The sequence below is a fragment of the Sorex araneus genome, chromosome 1, assembly GCF_027595985.1.
Source record: "Sorex araneus isolate mSorAra2 chromosome 1, mSorAra2.pri, whole genome shotgun sequence".
NCBI classification, from domain to species: Eukaryota; Metazoa; Chordata; class Mammalia; order Eulipotyphla; family Soricidae; genus Sorex; species Sorex araneus.
The window spans coordinates 238,188,011-238,202,203 of NC_073302.1; the positions used below are offsets into that span (position 1 = coordinate 238,188,011).

The following is a 14,193-nucleotide window of genomic DNA, read 5'->3' on the forward strand; positions in this document are numbered from 1 at the left end:
GAATCCATTCATGGTCTAATTTTGTCATTATCAATTTGTTTCATATTTCCATATGAAATAAAGAGAGTGAGGAAAGAACTTTTTCCATTTGTTCAAAAATGTTTTCGTAAAGATCAAGGTAAAATGTGATTCAATAAATCAGGGTCAGTTTTATGTGCTTGAAAGATCAGGGGAGAATGGCTCAGCAGTGCAGAATGTCAGCCTCAAAATGGTTATCAAAGTGTGTGGAGAATTTCTTCCAGCTGCTCAGGCAGAGCCCAGCTACTTAAGTTACTATCAGGGAATAAGGAGGAGTCCTTGGAAATTCTTTGTCACATTTCCTTGTGGAAAATTCCTTTTATTGTTTTAGTATCCTTCTTTGGGTCAAACTTATACCAAAACAGATGTCCCTCTTATAACTAAGCTGATTAGAACTCACTTATTTTGATTCACTTCCAGGTAGACACAATCACAAACTTCACATTGCTTTTCATCTAGAAAGATATTAACATCATCAATTTATAAAGCATACTCTGTATCAGTTCTTTAGAATAAGCTTATACAGATTGATTTCACCTAGTTGATGACTGGGGGAAATGGGAAAGACACCAGTTCGGTATCTTTTATGACACTGAAGCTTTGCTAATTCCCTGTACCTTGAAAGGCTGGGACAGCTCTTGCACCAACCAGAAGATGCTCAGCTTCTTGGGACAGGGACCTGTACAGTGGCGGGCTTTCACTGAGAAGATTCATGAATGAGTAAACACAGGCAGGCCAAAAGCAGGGGGGCAAATCTCACTCATTTCTTTCAGGGATTTTTGTCACTTTTCCTTTGGCTTCATTGACACTAGCTGGCAGTTAAAGAACATTTACCTCTTCCTCGGGTTTTTATTTTAAGGGTGGGGGAACTCCTAAGCAGTACGCAGGAGGCCTGCGGAGCCCTTCTATGATTCTTAGCTAGCCTGGCATTTCAGTGCTAGGACCCAAAGATATGATGCTGCTTGGTTTTGGCAAAGCTGGAGATACCCAAACCACTATACCCAATGTTGGGGTTCCAGGATCACACCTAATAGTGCTCATGGGGTTTCCACTATTGCACCTGCCTGATGCTCTAGGGACTGTATTGTGCCAGAAATCTAACCCTGGTCAGCACATGCTGGCCATGTGCCTTAACCACTGTACAGGCCCATTCCTTACAGTTTTATAGACCAGAATTGTAGGAGTATTATCTAGTACTGACATAACAATGAACATAGAGTAAACAATTTTGAAAATAAAATTATAGCAATGCAGAAAAGAGACCAACTTTTAGTTTTTAAACCTTGATTTTACTCTGGAGATTTTCAAAATATATGGAAAAGGTAAATATTTTAAAAAATAAAGAAAGAAACTAGGAGTCAGAAAGAACTCGATGGGCTGAGCATGCTTTGCATATATTGGAAGCTGAGTTTGATCCCTGCCACCATAGGATTCCCTGATACCTCCAAAAGGAAATCTTGAGCACAGATCTGGGATTAACTTTTCTGTTGGGTGTGGCCCAAGCCCACCTTCCAAAAAGGGAAGAAACTCGATATATACCAAGTAATAAAGGAATAAAGACATGTGACATACATCTGAATTCAGCATTCCACTTTTAGATATTTATCTAAAGGAGATGACAGCCTTATTATGGGAAGATGCATGTCAGCCTGTGATCACTGTGTCCCCTAATCACAATAGCTATGTTATGGAAACAGATTGTGGCTCAGTGGTCAATCATGTGCCTGCACAGGTGGCCCTTGGCTCCATCCCTGGAACTGCCAAAAACTAATAAAAAATAGATACAATATAAAAATAGATACAATCTTGGAAATTATTTGTTATATTTACTTATGGAAAATTCCCTTTATTATCTTAGTGTGCACAATACACAATAATGGATGAGTGAATAAAGAAAATGTGGCATGTCTGTATAGTGAAATACTGTTCAGCTACAGAGAAAAAGATGAAATCTTGCTATCTGCAGCAAGATCTTGGCTGGATATAGTGGAATTTTCTAAGTGAAATAAATTAGATTGGGCAAGAGATTGGGATCAGAGAGGTAGTTCAGGGGGTAAGGCACAATAAAGTCAACCCCATTTCGATCCCTTGAAATATGTACGGTTCTCCAAGCACTGCAAGGAGTGACTATGGAGCACAGAACCAGGAGTAAGCCCTGAGCACTGCTGGGTATGGCCAAACCCCCTGCATCTTCCTGCCAAAGATAAATATTGTATGAGTTCACTCATAATTGAAAGACAAGAAAACAAAGCATACAATCAAAATAAAACAAATTATAAGAAAAAAAATTAGAAACAGTGGTATAGCAGGTACTGTGACTGACTTGCATGTGGCCAACCTGGCTTCAATCTTAGCATCCCATATGGTCCCTCAAGCCTACCAGGAGTGATCCTGAGAGTAGAGCCAGCAGCAACCCCTGAGCATCGCTGGGTGTGGCTCAAAACCAAAATAACCCCCCCACCCCAAGCCCTTTGACTATGATAATAGAATGTAAGAGCCAAAGAGAAGGGGAAATTGTGTAGGTAAAATGGGTAACTGTGCATTGTATGGTGTTGGAGGGAAATAAAACATCCAAAGTGATCATAATGTAGTTTATACAAATGCTGAAATATAAAGTGGTACATCTGAAACTTAAAAATATAAAATAAAATAAAATAAAATAAAATAAAACCACCACCAACTCTCCCTCCATGGATTATGAGAACAAAATGGTGAGCAACAGAGGGAAAGGGTGAAACGGTGTGGTAAAGAGGATTCTGTTAAGGGACCGTTAAGAACTAGACTAGCTGGAGGTCACATGTAGTGCAGATAGCTGCTGAACAATCAAACTGTGCTGCGAAACATAAAAAAACCAAAGCTCCTCCAATAAAAAAGTTGCATGAGGCGTAGCTAGGTAAATAGACATTTCTGGTGAGTAATCCCTGCCAAATGGAAGTTTCAAAGCCTGGGCAAAGTGAAATACCAGAGAAGAAGGATGTCAGATTACGCTGTGCATCCTAGATGCTAGCTAATTAAATTTTCTTTGTGATCGCTACACACGCATATTCTTGCTTCATGATTTCATGCCAGTGAAGTGAATTGACTTGCCATGTTCCAGAGTGTGGAGACAGTGCCCGTTGTTGTAGTTCCATATTTTCAGGCGGCCGTCTCTGCCCCCCGTGACCAGCCTAGGAAACAGACTCCTGTTAGGATGTTATCTCCAGGCTCCCCCGTGCTGCCCAGGGCTGGAGGATTCTGAAGAGGCACATACCTTCTTCCACTGGAGTCGAAGGTCAGACAGGTGATTCCAGTGTTGCCATGAGCCCCAATGAATTCAGATGACAAGGCTCCTGTTTCAAAGTCCCATACTTTCACCACCTGCACCAGGAAGTTCAAAAAGAGTGACCGAGAGGTCCTGGCTATCAGAGGAGAGGGAATTTCACATTTAGTTGTCTAGTGTCAGAGCTAGAAAGCTTGACCCCAAAGTATCTGTAACTTTCTATATACTTTAATTGACCCAAGTGTATTAGTCAGTTAGAGTTGCCCTATAAATGTCATAGACTTCGGGGCTCAGGCTGCAGAAATTTGTTTTTCCAAATTTGGGAAGGTGGACGTTCGAGATCAAGGTGTGGCTAGGGTTTACTTTCTTCTTGCAGATGGACTCCCTCTCACTGTGCACTCACACAGACTTTTCTCTCTGTGTGTGAACTCCAGTGTCTCTGTGGGTGTCTGAATATGCTCTTTATCCAGCCATATGAATGAGAACATATTTAAGCTCAGTTACCCTCAGTCACTCTGTCTTCAAACTGACCCATTCTGAGGTTCCGGGGCTATGCTTCCTGCATATGAACTTTGAGAGAGCACAATTAAGTCTATAGTACTCAGTGAGAAGAGGAGGAGATTTAGAAAGCTTAGGACAAAAATTTCCTGACATTTAGGGCCAGCGAACATGAGGGTGGTTTGAAATTTGAGCAGAACATTCATTTCCTGTCAGAGCAAAAAGCTAAGTGAGAAAGATGACTTGCTTTGAGCTTCCATTTTCTAAAACTCAACACTGTCCAGCTTGTCCTGGTGTTCTAGCTACATTCATTTAGCTCATTAGCAGTCTTTTTTCTGAGAATCATCTTTTTTTTCTGAGAATCATCTTTAAAGGGAGTTGAGTGGTAGCTCTCATGACTGATGAGAGTAAGGGCCCAGGAGGATACTTTTCAGGGAAGGCTTTCTGGAGTATGGAGATAAAAGGTTGTGACAATGTAGGAAAGTGCTCTCGCTCAGAACTAGCAAACATCCCTTTATTCTGTACACAAGGTTGCTCTATTGCCATAGGGAGCATCTTCATACTGCAAATCAGAAGGCGTCCTCTCTGCAGTTCATTTCAAGTCACTGATAACTGTTACACTGTTCAGTACTATATACTGTTCCCTCTGTTGTTTCCAAATTCCTGATTTTTGGGGGTAAGGCACAATTGTGAACTTCCATTTAATTCTCCTTACTGTTGTAGTGTACATTTAGAGTTAGTAGGATTTACTTGAGTGGTTTCAACCAAGTGCAGATTTCCCAAAGTTATACAACATGTAATCGTTTGTCATAAGGTCCAAAATGGAATGCAGTACCTGTTGGCATGGAAGGATGAGCAGAGAAATCATCATCTGGCAGAGAGCCCAGGGTCTGCACCAAGAAAGGCAACTTCCTGTACAACTTGCCTCTCCACTATGTGATTAAACAGGTATGCCCTTGTTTCTTTAAAACAAAAATCCCTCCCCAAAAAGAGACTCATTCATTGTTGGTGAGAATGCTGACTGGTCCAGCCTTTTTGGAAAACAATATGGGCATCCTTAAAAAACTAGAAATTAAGCTCCCATGTGACCCAGAATAACACTCCTGGGAATATATCCTGAGGGTTCAAAAAAGCACAGTAGAAATGGCATCAGCACATTCATTATAAACTTATCACAATAGCCACAATCTGGAAACAACCCAAGTGCCCTAGAACAGATGACTGATTAGAGAAACTTTGGTACATCTACACAATGGAATACTATGCAGTTGTTAGAAAAGATGAAATAATGAAATTTTGCATATAAGTGGATGGACATGGAATTCACTTAGTATCATGCTAAGTGAAATTAGTCAGAAAGAGAGAGACAGTCATAGAATGACTGTACTCGTTTGTGGAATATAAAGTAACATAATAGAAGACTAACACCCAAGAACAGTAGAGACAGACCCAGGAGGATTGCACCACGGCTTGAAAGCCAGCCTCACATGCTGAGGGAAAAGGCAGCTGGTCAAGAGAAGGGACCAATAAGTAAATGATGGTTGGAGGGATCATTTGGGATTAGAAATGTGTACTGAAAGTAGACTATGAACCAAACATGATGGCCTTGTAGTACCTGTATTGTGAACCATAACGCCCCAAAAGAGAAAGAGAGTAAGGTGGAATGTGCCTGCCACAGAGGAAGGGGTAATGGTGGCAGGAGGAATACTGAGAACATTGGTGGTGGAGAATGGCCATGAGTGGAGGGATGGGTGCTTGATCATTGCATGACTGAAACAAAATCATGAAAGTTTGTAAGTCTGTAACTGTATCTTACAGTGATTCAATATAAACAAATAAATGAATAAATAAATAAGTAAATAAGTAAATCCCTCCAGAAACTATATTTGTCACTACTGGTAATAAAAGTAAAATGATTGGATTATGCAATGAAAAGTATCTTAAAAATAGCCTGAGGGTAAAATGTCACAGAAGTCTAAAGGTGTTATTTATACTTTTCAAGAATATTTTACTTGAAATTTTTATAGTAGCTATTTTGGGTAACTTAAAATTTTTACTATAGTTTAGGTAATTTGTTTATAATGGTGTTGACATTTATGGTCTTGGCATCCCTTGGTGACCTCACCTCACCACCACTAAAGATTTAATTGCGTTTTTAGAGGGAATTTTATGTCAGAGCTGGGCTCCTTTAAGAACTTCATTGACTCAATTATTCCTCCTTCTGGAGATTCCATCCAATTCTACAAAATAAAGTACAACCACTTCATTTAAATTATGTGTTTGTTTTTTTTTAAAAAAACTTTGAAAATATATTTTTTAAAAAAGATTAGTCACTATGAAATTGCAAAGCTATGATTGAATTTCAGACATATGACATTTCAACACTTATCCCTTCACCAGTGTCCACTTCTGTCCATCAATGCATCCCAACCCTCATTTGCCTCTCACTCACCAGTCTGCTTCTATGAGAGGCACTTCTTTTTAAATTTTTTTAATTGAATCACTGTGAGATAAACCCTTACAAAGCTGTTCATGATTAGGTTTCAGTCATACAGTGTCCCAACACCACCGGGGTACATTTCCCAGCATCAAACCAATGTCCCCAGTTTCCCTCTCATAACCCCTACTTCACCTAGCCTGCCTCTATGGCAGGCACTTTTCTTCTGTCTCTGTCTCTGTCCCTCTCTCTCTCTCTCTCAGGGCATTGTGTTTAACACTACAGGTGTTGAAATGTTATCATGTATATCACTTTACTTAGCTCTTGTCCAGCGTGATCATTTCCAACTATTATTGTCACACTGGTTCCTCCTCTATCTTACCTACCCTAAATCCCACACACACTGTGGTAGATTCCAACAATTGACCAGTTCTCCTGGTCCGGCCCCTGTTTTCCCTGGGAGAAGCACTTCTTCAAAATTTTTTAAATTAAAATAATGAAAATGTGATTTTAAACTGTTTAGTAAAATCTATATCCTAAGTACAGGGGTTAAGGCATATGACTTATGTGCAGCTGACCCCAGTTAAATCCCTGGCACCACATGGTCCCTCAAGCATTGCTAGATTACATCTTTGGAGACCTCCAAGCACTGCCAGGTATGGCCCAGGTGATCAGGGCATCACAGCACCTGAACAACACCACATCTTCAGGCCTTGCTTTTAAGCACCAGCCCAGTTGGCTGAGGATTTCTTGGAGAGGCCCCCAGACCTCCTGAGCACCACTTGGAATTCCCCTACAAATCATTCTTATTTATATATATAAACATTCCATATTATACACCATTGTGTTTTAAGTTTTAGTTTATATGTATTATGGCTTAAGCACTTAATCGAACATTTATTCATTTTTGTTATACAGTTTTCAAGCTTTCTCAGAGTCAAGGAAAGTTGTTGGTCCTTAGTATTCTGTCTATATGGACCAAATGTGGTATATGGGCATCAATTAATTCAGGTTTCATGAAGATCATGGGCTCTATTTTCTCATAAACAGATATAAAGATTGCAATGAGGTTTCCATGACTGACTGTAGCGGTGGTGGTGGTGGTGGTGGGGATAATGATGTGACAGATTGCACACAGCCACAAATCTTCAAGGTGAGCAGGTACTTGAATCAATACTTTAACTCAGGAGGTATTAAAGAGTTTATTGCCAGAAGGGGCCTAATACAGTAATAGCTGTGAAAGTACTTATATCCAATTCAACATCTTCTTACCACCTGCTGCCAAAGGAATACAGATCAAAAGTAAGGCTCTTAAAGGAGGCCGATTATGGTAACATGGATTCAGCATCCCCCAAGACTAATGGAACAATTCATTCTGCCTGAATATGGGAGGGGATCTAGGAATGTATCTGCAGAAAGGCTGACATCTGACTTGCGCTTGAAGAATAAGAAGGGGGAACACAGATATTCCACTGATTCCCTGCCCTCAGTTCCTACCAAGTGTTAGAACAGCACAGTACAGGTGAGAACACAGCCTTGTCTTACACGCTGGTCACTGAACACGAGGGAGGAGCCAGTGGGAGCCAGTCTGTGAAGCTGAGACTCCTAGTGAGAGGCTGGAGAGATAGTAGAGCAGATAGGGCATTTGCTTTACATGAGGCCAGCCCAGGTTCAATCCCAGCACCCTGAGCCTTACAGGAATGATTCTTGAGTGCAGAGGCAAGAGTAAACCCTGAGCACAAACTGGGTGTGGCCCAGAGACAAAACGAAACAAAACACTAAGACTTCTCATGAGCAGATCTTGAAGGACTGCTAAGGTATGTGTAGGGATAAGGAGGAGGCAGGAAATCCCAGGGTGGAGATGGGGGAAAGCTTGGTCAGAGCATAGGGCTGGAATATTTAAGAAATGCAGAAGGCAAACTAGTTTGGCTTCCTTGGAGCTATAGTTGATTCTGATAAATCTGAAGGACAAATGCATTGTGACTAGCCTGAACCTGAGCTATGCAGAAACCCACCTCCTTTGAAGTGAATTGAACCTGAGTCATCATGAAAAAAATCATTTTATGATCAACAGACCAGCTAATCTATTTCTTTTTATACTGGAAAAGATATTATAGTGATCACTAATCTTCTGGGTGGAAATGAGGCAAGAACACTAATGAAAGAAAATGAGTGTCACTGGAAGTAAAGCTATAGTGAGTGGGACGAGGAAGAGGTTGGGTCAAAGCTGAGGTGCTCCAGAATCTACTTTTCCTAAAGGTAGGCTAAGGCCCAAGAAGAGAAAGGCAGCTGGCCAGGAGGTCTGGGGCTCTGGCTTGTAACACCAGAGCCTAGGTCAGTGACACATTAGTGACATTTCAGAACATTGCAACCCCACAGTATACTTGAAACATGTGCTCCTGTTGGTTCCAGGACAGGAGAACCTGAAAAGTGGGAAACTCTCTCTCTTCTTGCTCTTTATCCACACACTCTCACTTTACCCTCTCCTGGGGACACTGCCGCTCACACAGCCAGAACTTTGCTCATCAGCCCTTGTGAAAGCATAAATTGACATGCGATATTCTGTAACTTTAAATCCAGATAAGGGTTTTGGTATGTTAGGGGTGTAGTAATCATCTTACATTCTATGAGAATCAAACTGAACTCAACTCATTGAGAAAGAGAAAGAGGGAAAAGAGCTATAGAGAGGGAAAGGGAGGAGGGACAGAGAGAGAGAGAGAGAGAGAGGGAAGGAGAGAGAGAAAAGTAAAGTGTCTGTCATAGAGGCAGGCTCCGGAGGGGTATGTAGGTGGGAAACTGGGGACATTGGTGGTGGGAAACATACACTGGTGCTGGATCATTGTATGACTGAAACTTGATCATGAACAACTTTGTAACTAGTGATTTAATAAAAAAAATTTTTAATTAAAAAAAAGACTTATTCCATGTTCTTATTATTAAGGTGGTTCTTTTGTTTTTGTTTTTGGACCACACTGGAAATGCTCAGAGCTTCTTCCTGGCTCTGAGCTCAGGGTTCATTCTTAGTGGGGCTTAAGGGACCATATGGGATGCTGGGGATAGAACCCGGGTTGCAGTGCAAGCACCTGAGCTACTGTGCTGTCTCCAGCCTGTACTAGGATGGTTCTTCCAAACAGCCACTGAAGGAGTTGTGAGTATTCCCAAACACATTTCTCAGAAGAGCATCAAAACAATGTCACTGACCCTCCCTAGGACAGAATGTCCTTAGAACACTGTTCAGCTTTATGGGAGAATATCAGGGCCAGGTCCACACTCATCCTGACTTCTCTGGGAAAGAGAGCAGATTCACTGACTTACCGATGCCTCTGAGCAGCTGACCACCTGCCGGAAGACTGGGTTGTACCTGCAGCACACCACAGGCTCTCTGTGGGAGACCACCAGGTGAGGCTCCAAAGGACATCTTGGTCATAGAAAACAGTGAGAAAACACAACTATTGAACTGAAGGAATGAGAACGACATACTTACCTGGGAGGAGACATCTGTGGTCTTATTAGAGCTTGGTGAAGACATTAAACTTGAGTTAATTTTATTGTCATGATGATAATTATTTTGGGGTTCTCTAGTATCTGGTGGTGCTCAGGTCTTACTCCTGACTTTGTGCTCAGGGATCAACCCTGGCAGAACTCAGTGGACCATAAGTAATAACAGGAGTTGAACTCAGGTTGGCTACATGCCATCACCTTAACCCTCCAGATTGCTCCTTGCCCTATGGCTTGAGTTTAGATGATGGGTCTGTGATATTTGTCTGATTTTGACACATTGCTTAAAAACTCAAAACTCAGGGGCTGGAATGATAGCATAGTGGGTAGGGCGTTTGCCTTGCACGCGGCCAACCCGGGTTCAAATCCCAGCATCCTATACGGTCCCCTGAGCACCGCCAGGAGTGGTTCCTGAGTCCAGAGCCAGGAATAACCCCTGTGCATCGCAAGGTGTGACCCAAAAACCAAAAAAAAAAAAAACTCAAAACTCTATTTTTCCTATCTGCTAAAGAGGGTTAATAATACCTATCAGGAGGGTTTGTTTTGAGATGAGTTGAAAAAAACACATATAACGTCCTTATCACAGAACCTTACATACACGCACATACTAGTATCCATGTACACATACATGTACATTATAGGCACATCACATGTCTCTTTAGGTTGTGAGTTTGTGAAAACATCAATGGACCATTTTCCTTGTTCCTTTGCATCTTCCCCCAAATAGCACAATTCTATGAACCCATTCTGAGTTCTCAAACCTGAAAAGTAGCACTTCTCTCTCACTTAGAAGACAGGTTCTGGGGGGCCCAGAAGGCAGGTGGGGGGTAAGAGCCTCCTGCAGGTCTCTTACCCCCCCACCAGCAGTTCCAGAGGACTCCCTGGTGCATGCCAACTTTGCCCTAATATATCCATATGCAGAGGTCAGCACACTGATGGGACAGGCCTCGAGTGAGCCACTTATCTCTCAGCAAGCATGGCGTCATCTGTCAACTGGGATCCTTCACAGAAATGTGTGCAGGGAGTAACGAAGTGGCTTTAAAATGCCACTTTGTCACGTCAGAGGAACGTGAAAGCTAGTGGATACTAAATAAATGACTCAGTTTGCAACACTGCTGCTCTTCTTTTTCCTTTGTCCTTCTAATGCTCAAGCCCAGGTGGGAATGCTCCCAGAGAAATCTGGAAGGTTCTGAAGCCTCAGACTTAGAGCCTGAACTCATCTCCTCATAGAACCATCTTCCCAGATGAACAGGACCCAGCACAGAGGTGATGAGGGTTTTCTCAGGATGGTTCTGGGATGGCAGGATGTCAGGAGGAGCCTGGCTGAGAGAGGACTGGGGCAGAGAGCCAGGGCTGCTTTGCCTACCTCACCTCTCTTTTCCAGTGCAGGGAAGAGGGATCCAAGCCTCCTCTCCTCATAGACAAGGAGACCAAAGAAGGGTTGAAAGTGGCGGAGAGCCTTGCTCAGGCTCAGAGCTCCCACACAGGGCAGGGACCTGGCAGCTGTGACTGATTCTGCAAGTAATTGTTGGCACTAGCAACAGAGGCTGTTTGTGCCATGAGATAGAATTTCAATGACTCTAATGAAACAAACAAAAAAAGTCAATCAAGCAGTCTGTGTGTTCTATCCAGGGATTTCACTAGACTCAAGTCCCTGCTTTTTAGCTGACTGCCTTGATCTTGAGTAAAGAGTTGCCAGCCTGGCTGTGCCCTTGATTTGACAGTTGTTCTCCAATCCAGGCTAGCCTTTCCCATGGCCCCTGTGGGCAAGTTCAGAAGAGAAATTACAGGAACAGACAGCTACTTCTCCGTATAGTTCTGATGATATGAAAGCTGATGACTTCTCCAGTAAGTACATTATTTTGGGAAGAGTGGAAGTTGGGTCACATTCAGCAATGCTCAGGTCTTACTCCTGGCACTGTACTCAGGGACAATTCCTGGAAGTGCTCAGAGGACCCTATGTGGTGCTGGGATCTACCTAGGTTGGCTGAAAGCAAGACAAGAGCACTACTCCCTGTATTATCTGCTTCTTACGTTCATTCCTGACATGTGACTTAGTTGTACAGGACAACAGGTGGATTTAAGATTAAGATTTTTATGAACTTTTTCTTTCTTTTTGGGTCATACCCAGCAACCGCACAGGGATTGTTCCTGGCTCTGCACTCAGGAATCACTCCTGGCGGTGTTTGGGGGACCATATGGGATGCTGGGAATCGAACCCGGGTCAGTCGCGTGCAAGGCAAATGCCCTACCCACTGTGCTATCACTCTAGCCCCTTTTACGAACATTTTTAATTGTTCATAAAAATGGCACCCACCACTGTATGCCATCACTTTTCTACTCAGGAAATTCAGTCACTGTTATGTTCATAGAATGTGAAATGAGCCCACCACAGTATTCTGTCTAGAACCTTCTCTGCTTGTTTTTGCCTGGACTCAGAGACTCCTGTGGAGCTCCCTGGGGAGAAGCTGCAGGTGGGGGCTGAGAAATAAATTTATGTCTGGGCAGCCAGTGGGGGACATCTAGGTGGGAGATGACAATGGACTGTGTCTGAGCTACGAAGGGTAATAAACAACTCTCTTATTTCCAGACACAGGCGGTCCATGGTCCAAGGGCAGGCGGTGGGAAAAGCCCTGCCCCTGACTGGATGTGGCTAGTCCCAGGGGCAGTGACGTCTGGCCTCCTTACCCCACAGGAGCCTCCTAGCCCCTGGGAAGGATGGTCTCTGTGGGCTCTGGGGAAAGCAGGTTAGCCCAGGACACTTCTTAGTGTCTGAAATGCAGAGTGTATTTCCATTTTTGAGGTCTCGGATGGAGGCCTGCAGCCTTTCAGAGGGATGTAGGGGAAGGCTCTGAACAACGGCTCAAACAGGATCCAGGGTGCCTCTGGAGCTCCCAATTCTCGCTGTGATCTGGGAAATTTATCCCTTGTCTAGGCCTCCATTTGTTCATTTCACAGCTTCCGAGTTGTCCTACTTCAGTGTTGCCTCTTCTCTGACCCTGGTTCTCTTCTGAGGTCCCTGTCCCTGACCCTGTTGGGTCCTAAGTCTGGTGCTGTCTGTCCCACCTCGTAGTTACACCATATCCACCCATGGCCTCCTTGGACTATCCTGGGGGTCACATGGGAGGGGCCTCATGGGCCCTGGCTAAGAAACACCAGCCTAGATGACAGGTAGAACTCAGATCTCTTCCATTATCACAGACAGCCTCACCTGGGCAGGTGGGCTGCAGGCACCTGGGATTAGTCTAAGGGAAGGCGCAGGTCAGGGGACCTTCTGAATGTGGAAGGTCAGGGAGGTGGACCCCCACTGAGCCTGCTGAGGTGACAGTAGCAAAGGGGGCTGACAAATGAGTAGCAGAACAGGGGAGGTAGGACAGGACTCAACAGAAAGAGGAACCAAGGAGGAGTGGAGCAAGGTACTGAGTCAGGAATCTTCATGACACTGGACCCCTCTGGCCAAAAGGTCCTGGGCAGGAGGAGCCCAGTAGGGGATGTCCACATGCACCTGTCATTCACACACCTGCGTGCTCCCCCTGAGTGCTCCCCCAGCCTAAGACATGGGGGTCTCTGTTGGGGGTTCTCCTTTGCATTGACTGATTGCTCCCCCCCCAGGCCCGGTCAGGTGCTTTACTCCACCTGAGGAGTTGGCAGGACTCAGGAGGCAGGTTCCAGACTTTTGGGTACAGAGGGTTCCCTGAGGCCCATGTTCCAGAGGTTCTCTGCACACAGATCATGAGATGGGGGCTCTCTCAGAGAAATTGCTGGCAGGATTCAGTCAAGGTGGGGGGCAGCTCCAGTGGGCAGGTGGGTCAGGGTCAAAGACACCTCCGTACCTCAGTCTCAGGTGCAGGAGTGCCATGGCATTGGTGGCCACGCACAGGGTTCTGAGGTGGGGGAGGTAGAGGCAGGCAGCCAGCTCGCCCGTGATTCCACTGGCTTTAGCTGAGGCAGAAAACAAGCAGTCATGGCTGTCCAGGTCCCAGATCTGAGGAGGAAAGGGGTGGAGGTGTCACTAGAAGTTTGGGACAGTCCCCTGTGCCGTGATTCTGCATCCCTGTTGTGGGGATGTGGCGAGTACCATTCCGTTCCCCCACCACCCAAAAGGGTTTCGAAATAGAAGGAGAGAAGGGTGTCCTTCAGAAAAGGAGGAGTTTCCAGAGAATCGAAGTGACCATCATGAGTTCAAGGCTTTTTCCCTTTGACACCAACCAAGTTAACGTTTCTGTGTGCAGAGAACTCTAGGCCCAGGTAGTTTGGATGAAGCTCCACTGTGACACCAACTTAGCAAAGACACTCTCAGCCCTGAAGATGGTTGCGTTTCCATAGGAACGTAAGATACACACACTTGGCTTTGCCCCCTCTGGAGAAGCCCTTGTTCTCTCTGGAACATGTATCTCTCTCATCATAGTTCTTTAAGTAAACCTCTGTCAACAAAACTATTTCACTTTCCTAAAACTAATAACAGTCAAGCGGTGTTGTCTTC

General features: G+C 44.1%; 1 protein-coding gene across 1 annotated transcript in view; it reads right to left on the reverse strand.

Annotated features, from left to right (window-relative positions):
* The window catches only part of LOC101542927 (WD repeat-containing protein on Y chromosome-like), an 89,071-nt gene that overhangs the window by 26,349 nt on the left and 48,529 nt on the right, over positions 1–14,193 (reverse strand). Inside the window, exons 7-11 of the mRNA XM_055123996.1 lie at positions 13,544–13,695; positions 9,528–9,630; positions 3,269–3,375; positions 3,106–3,185; positions 419–473 (exon numbers count right to left, since the gene is read on the reverse strand). Of these exons, the coding sequence (XP_054979971.1) occupies positions 419–473; positions 3,106–3,185; positions 3,269–3,375; positions 9,528–9,630; positions 13,544–13,695 (497 nt within the window). The remainder of the gene's footprint in view (positions 1–418; positions 474–3,105; positions 3,186–3,268; positions 3,376–9,527; positions 9,631–13,543; positions 13,696–14,193) is intronic.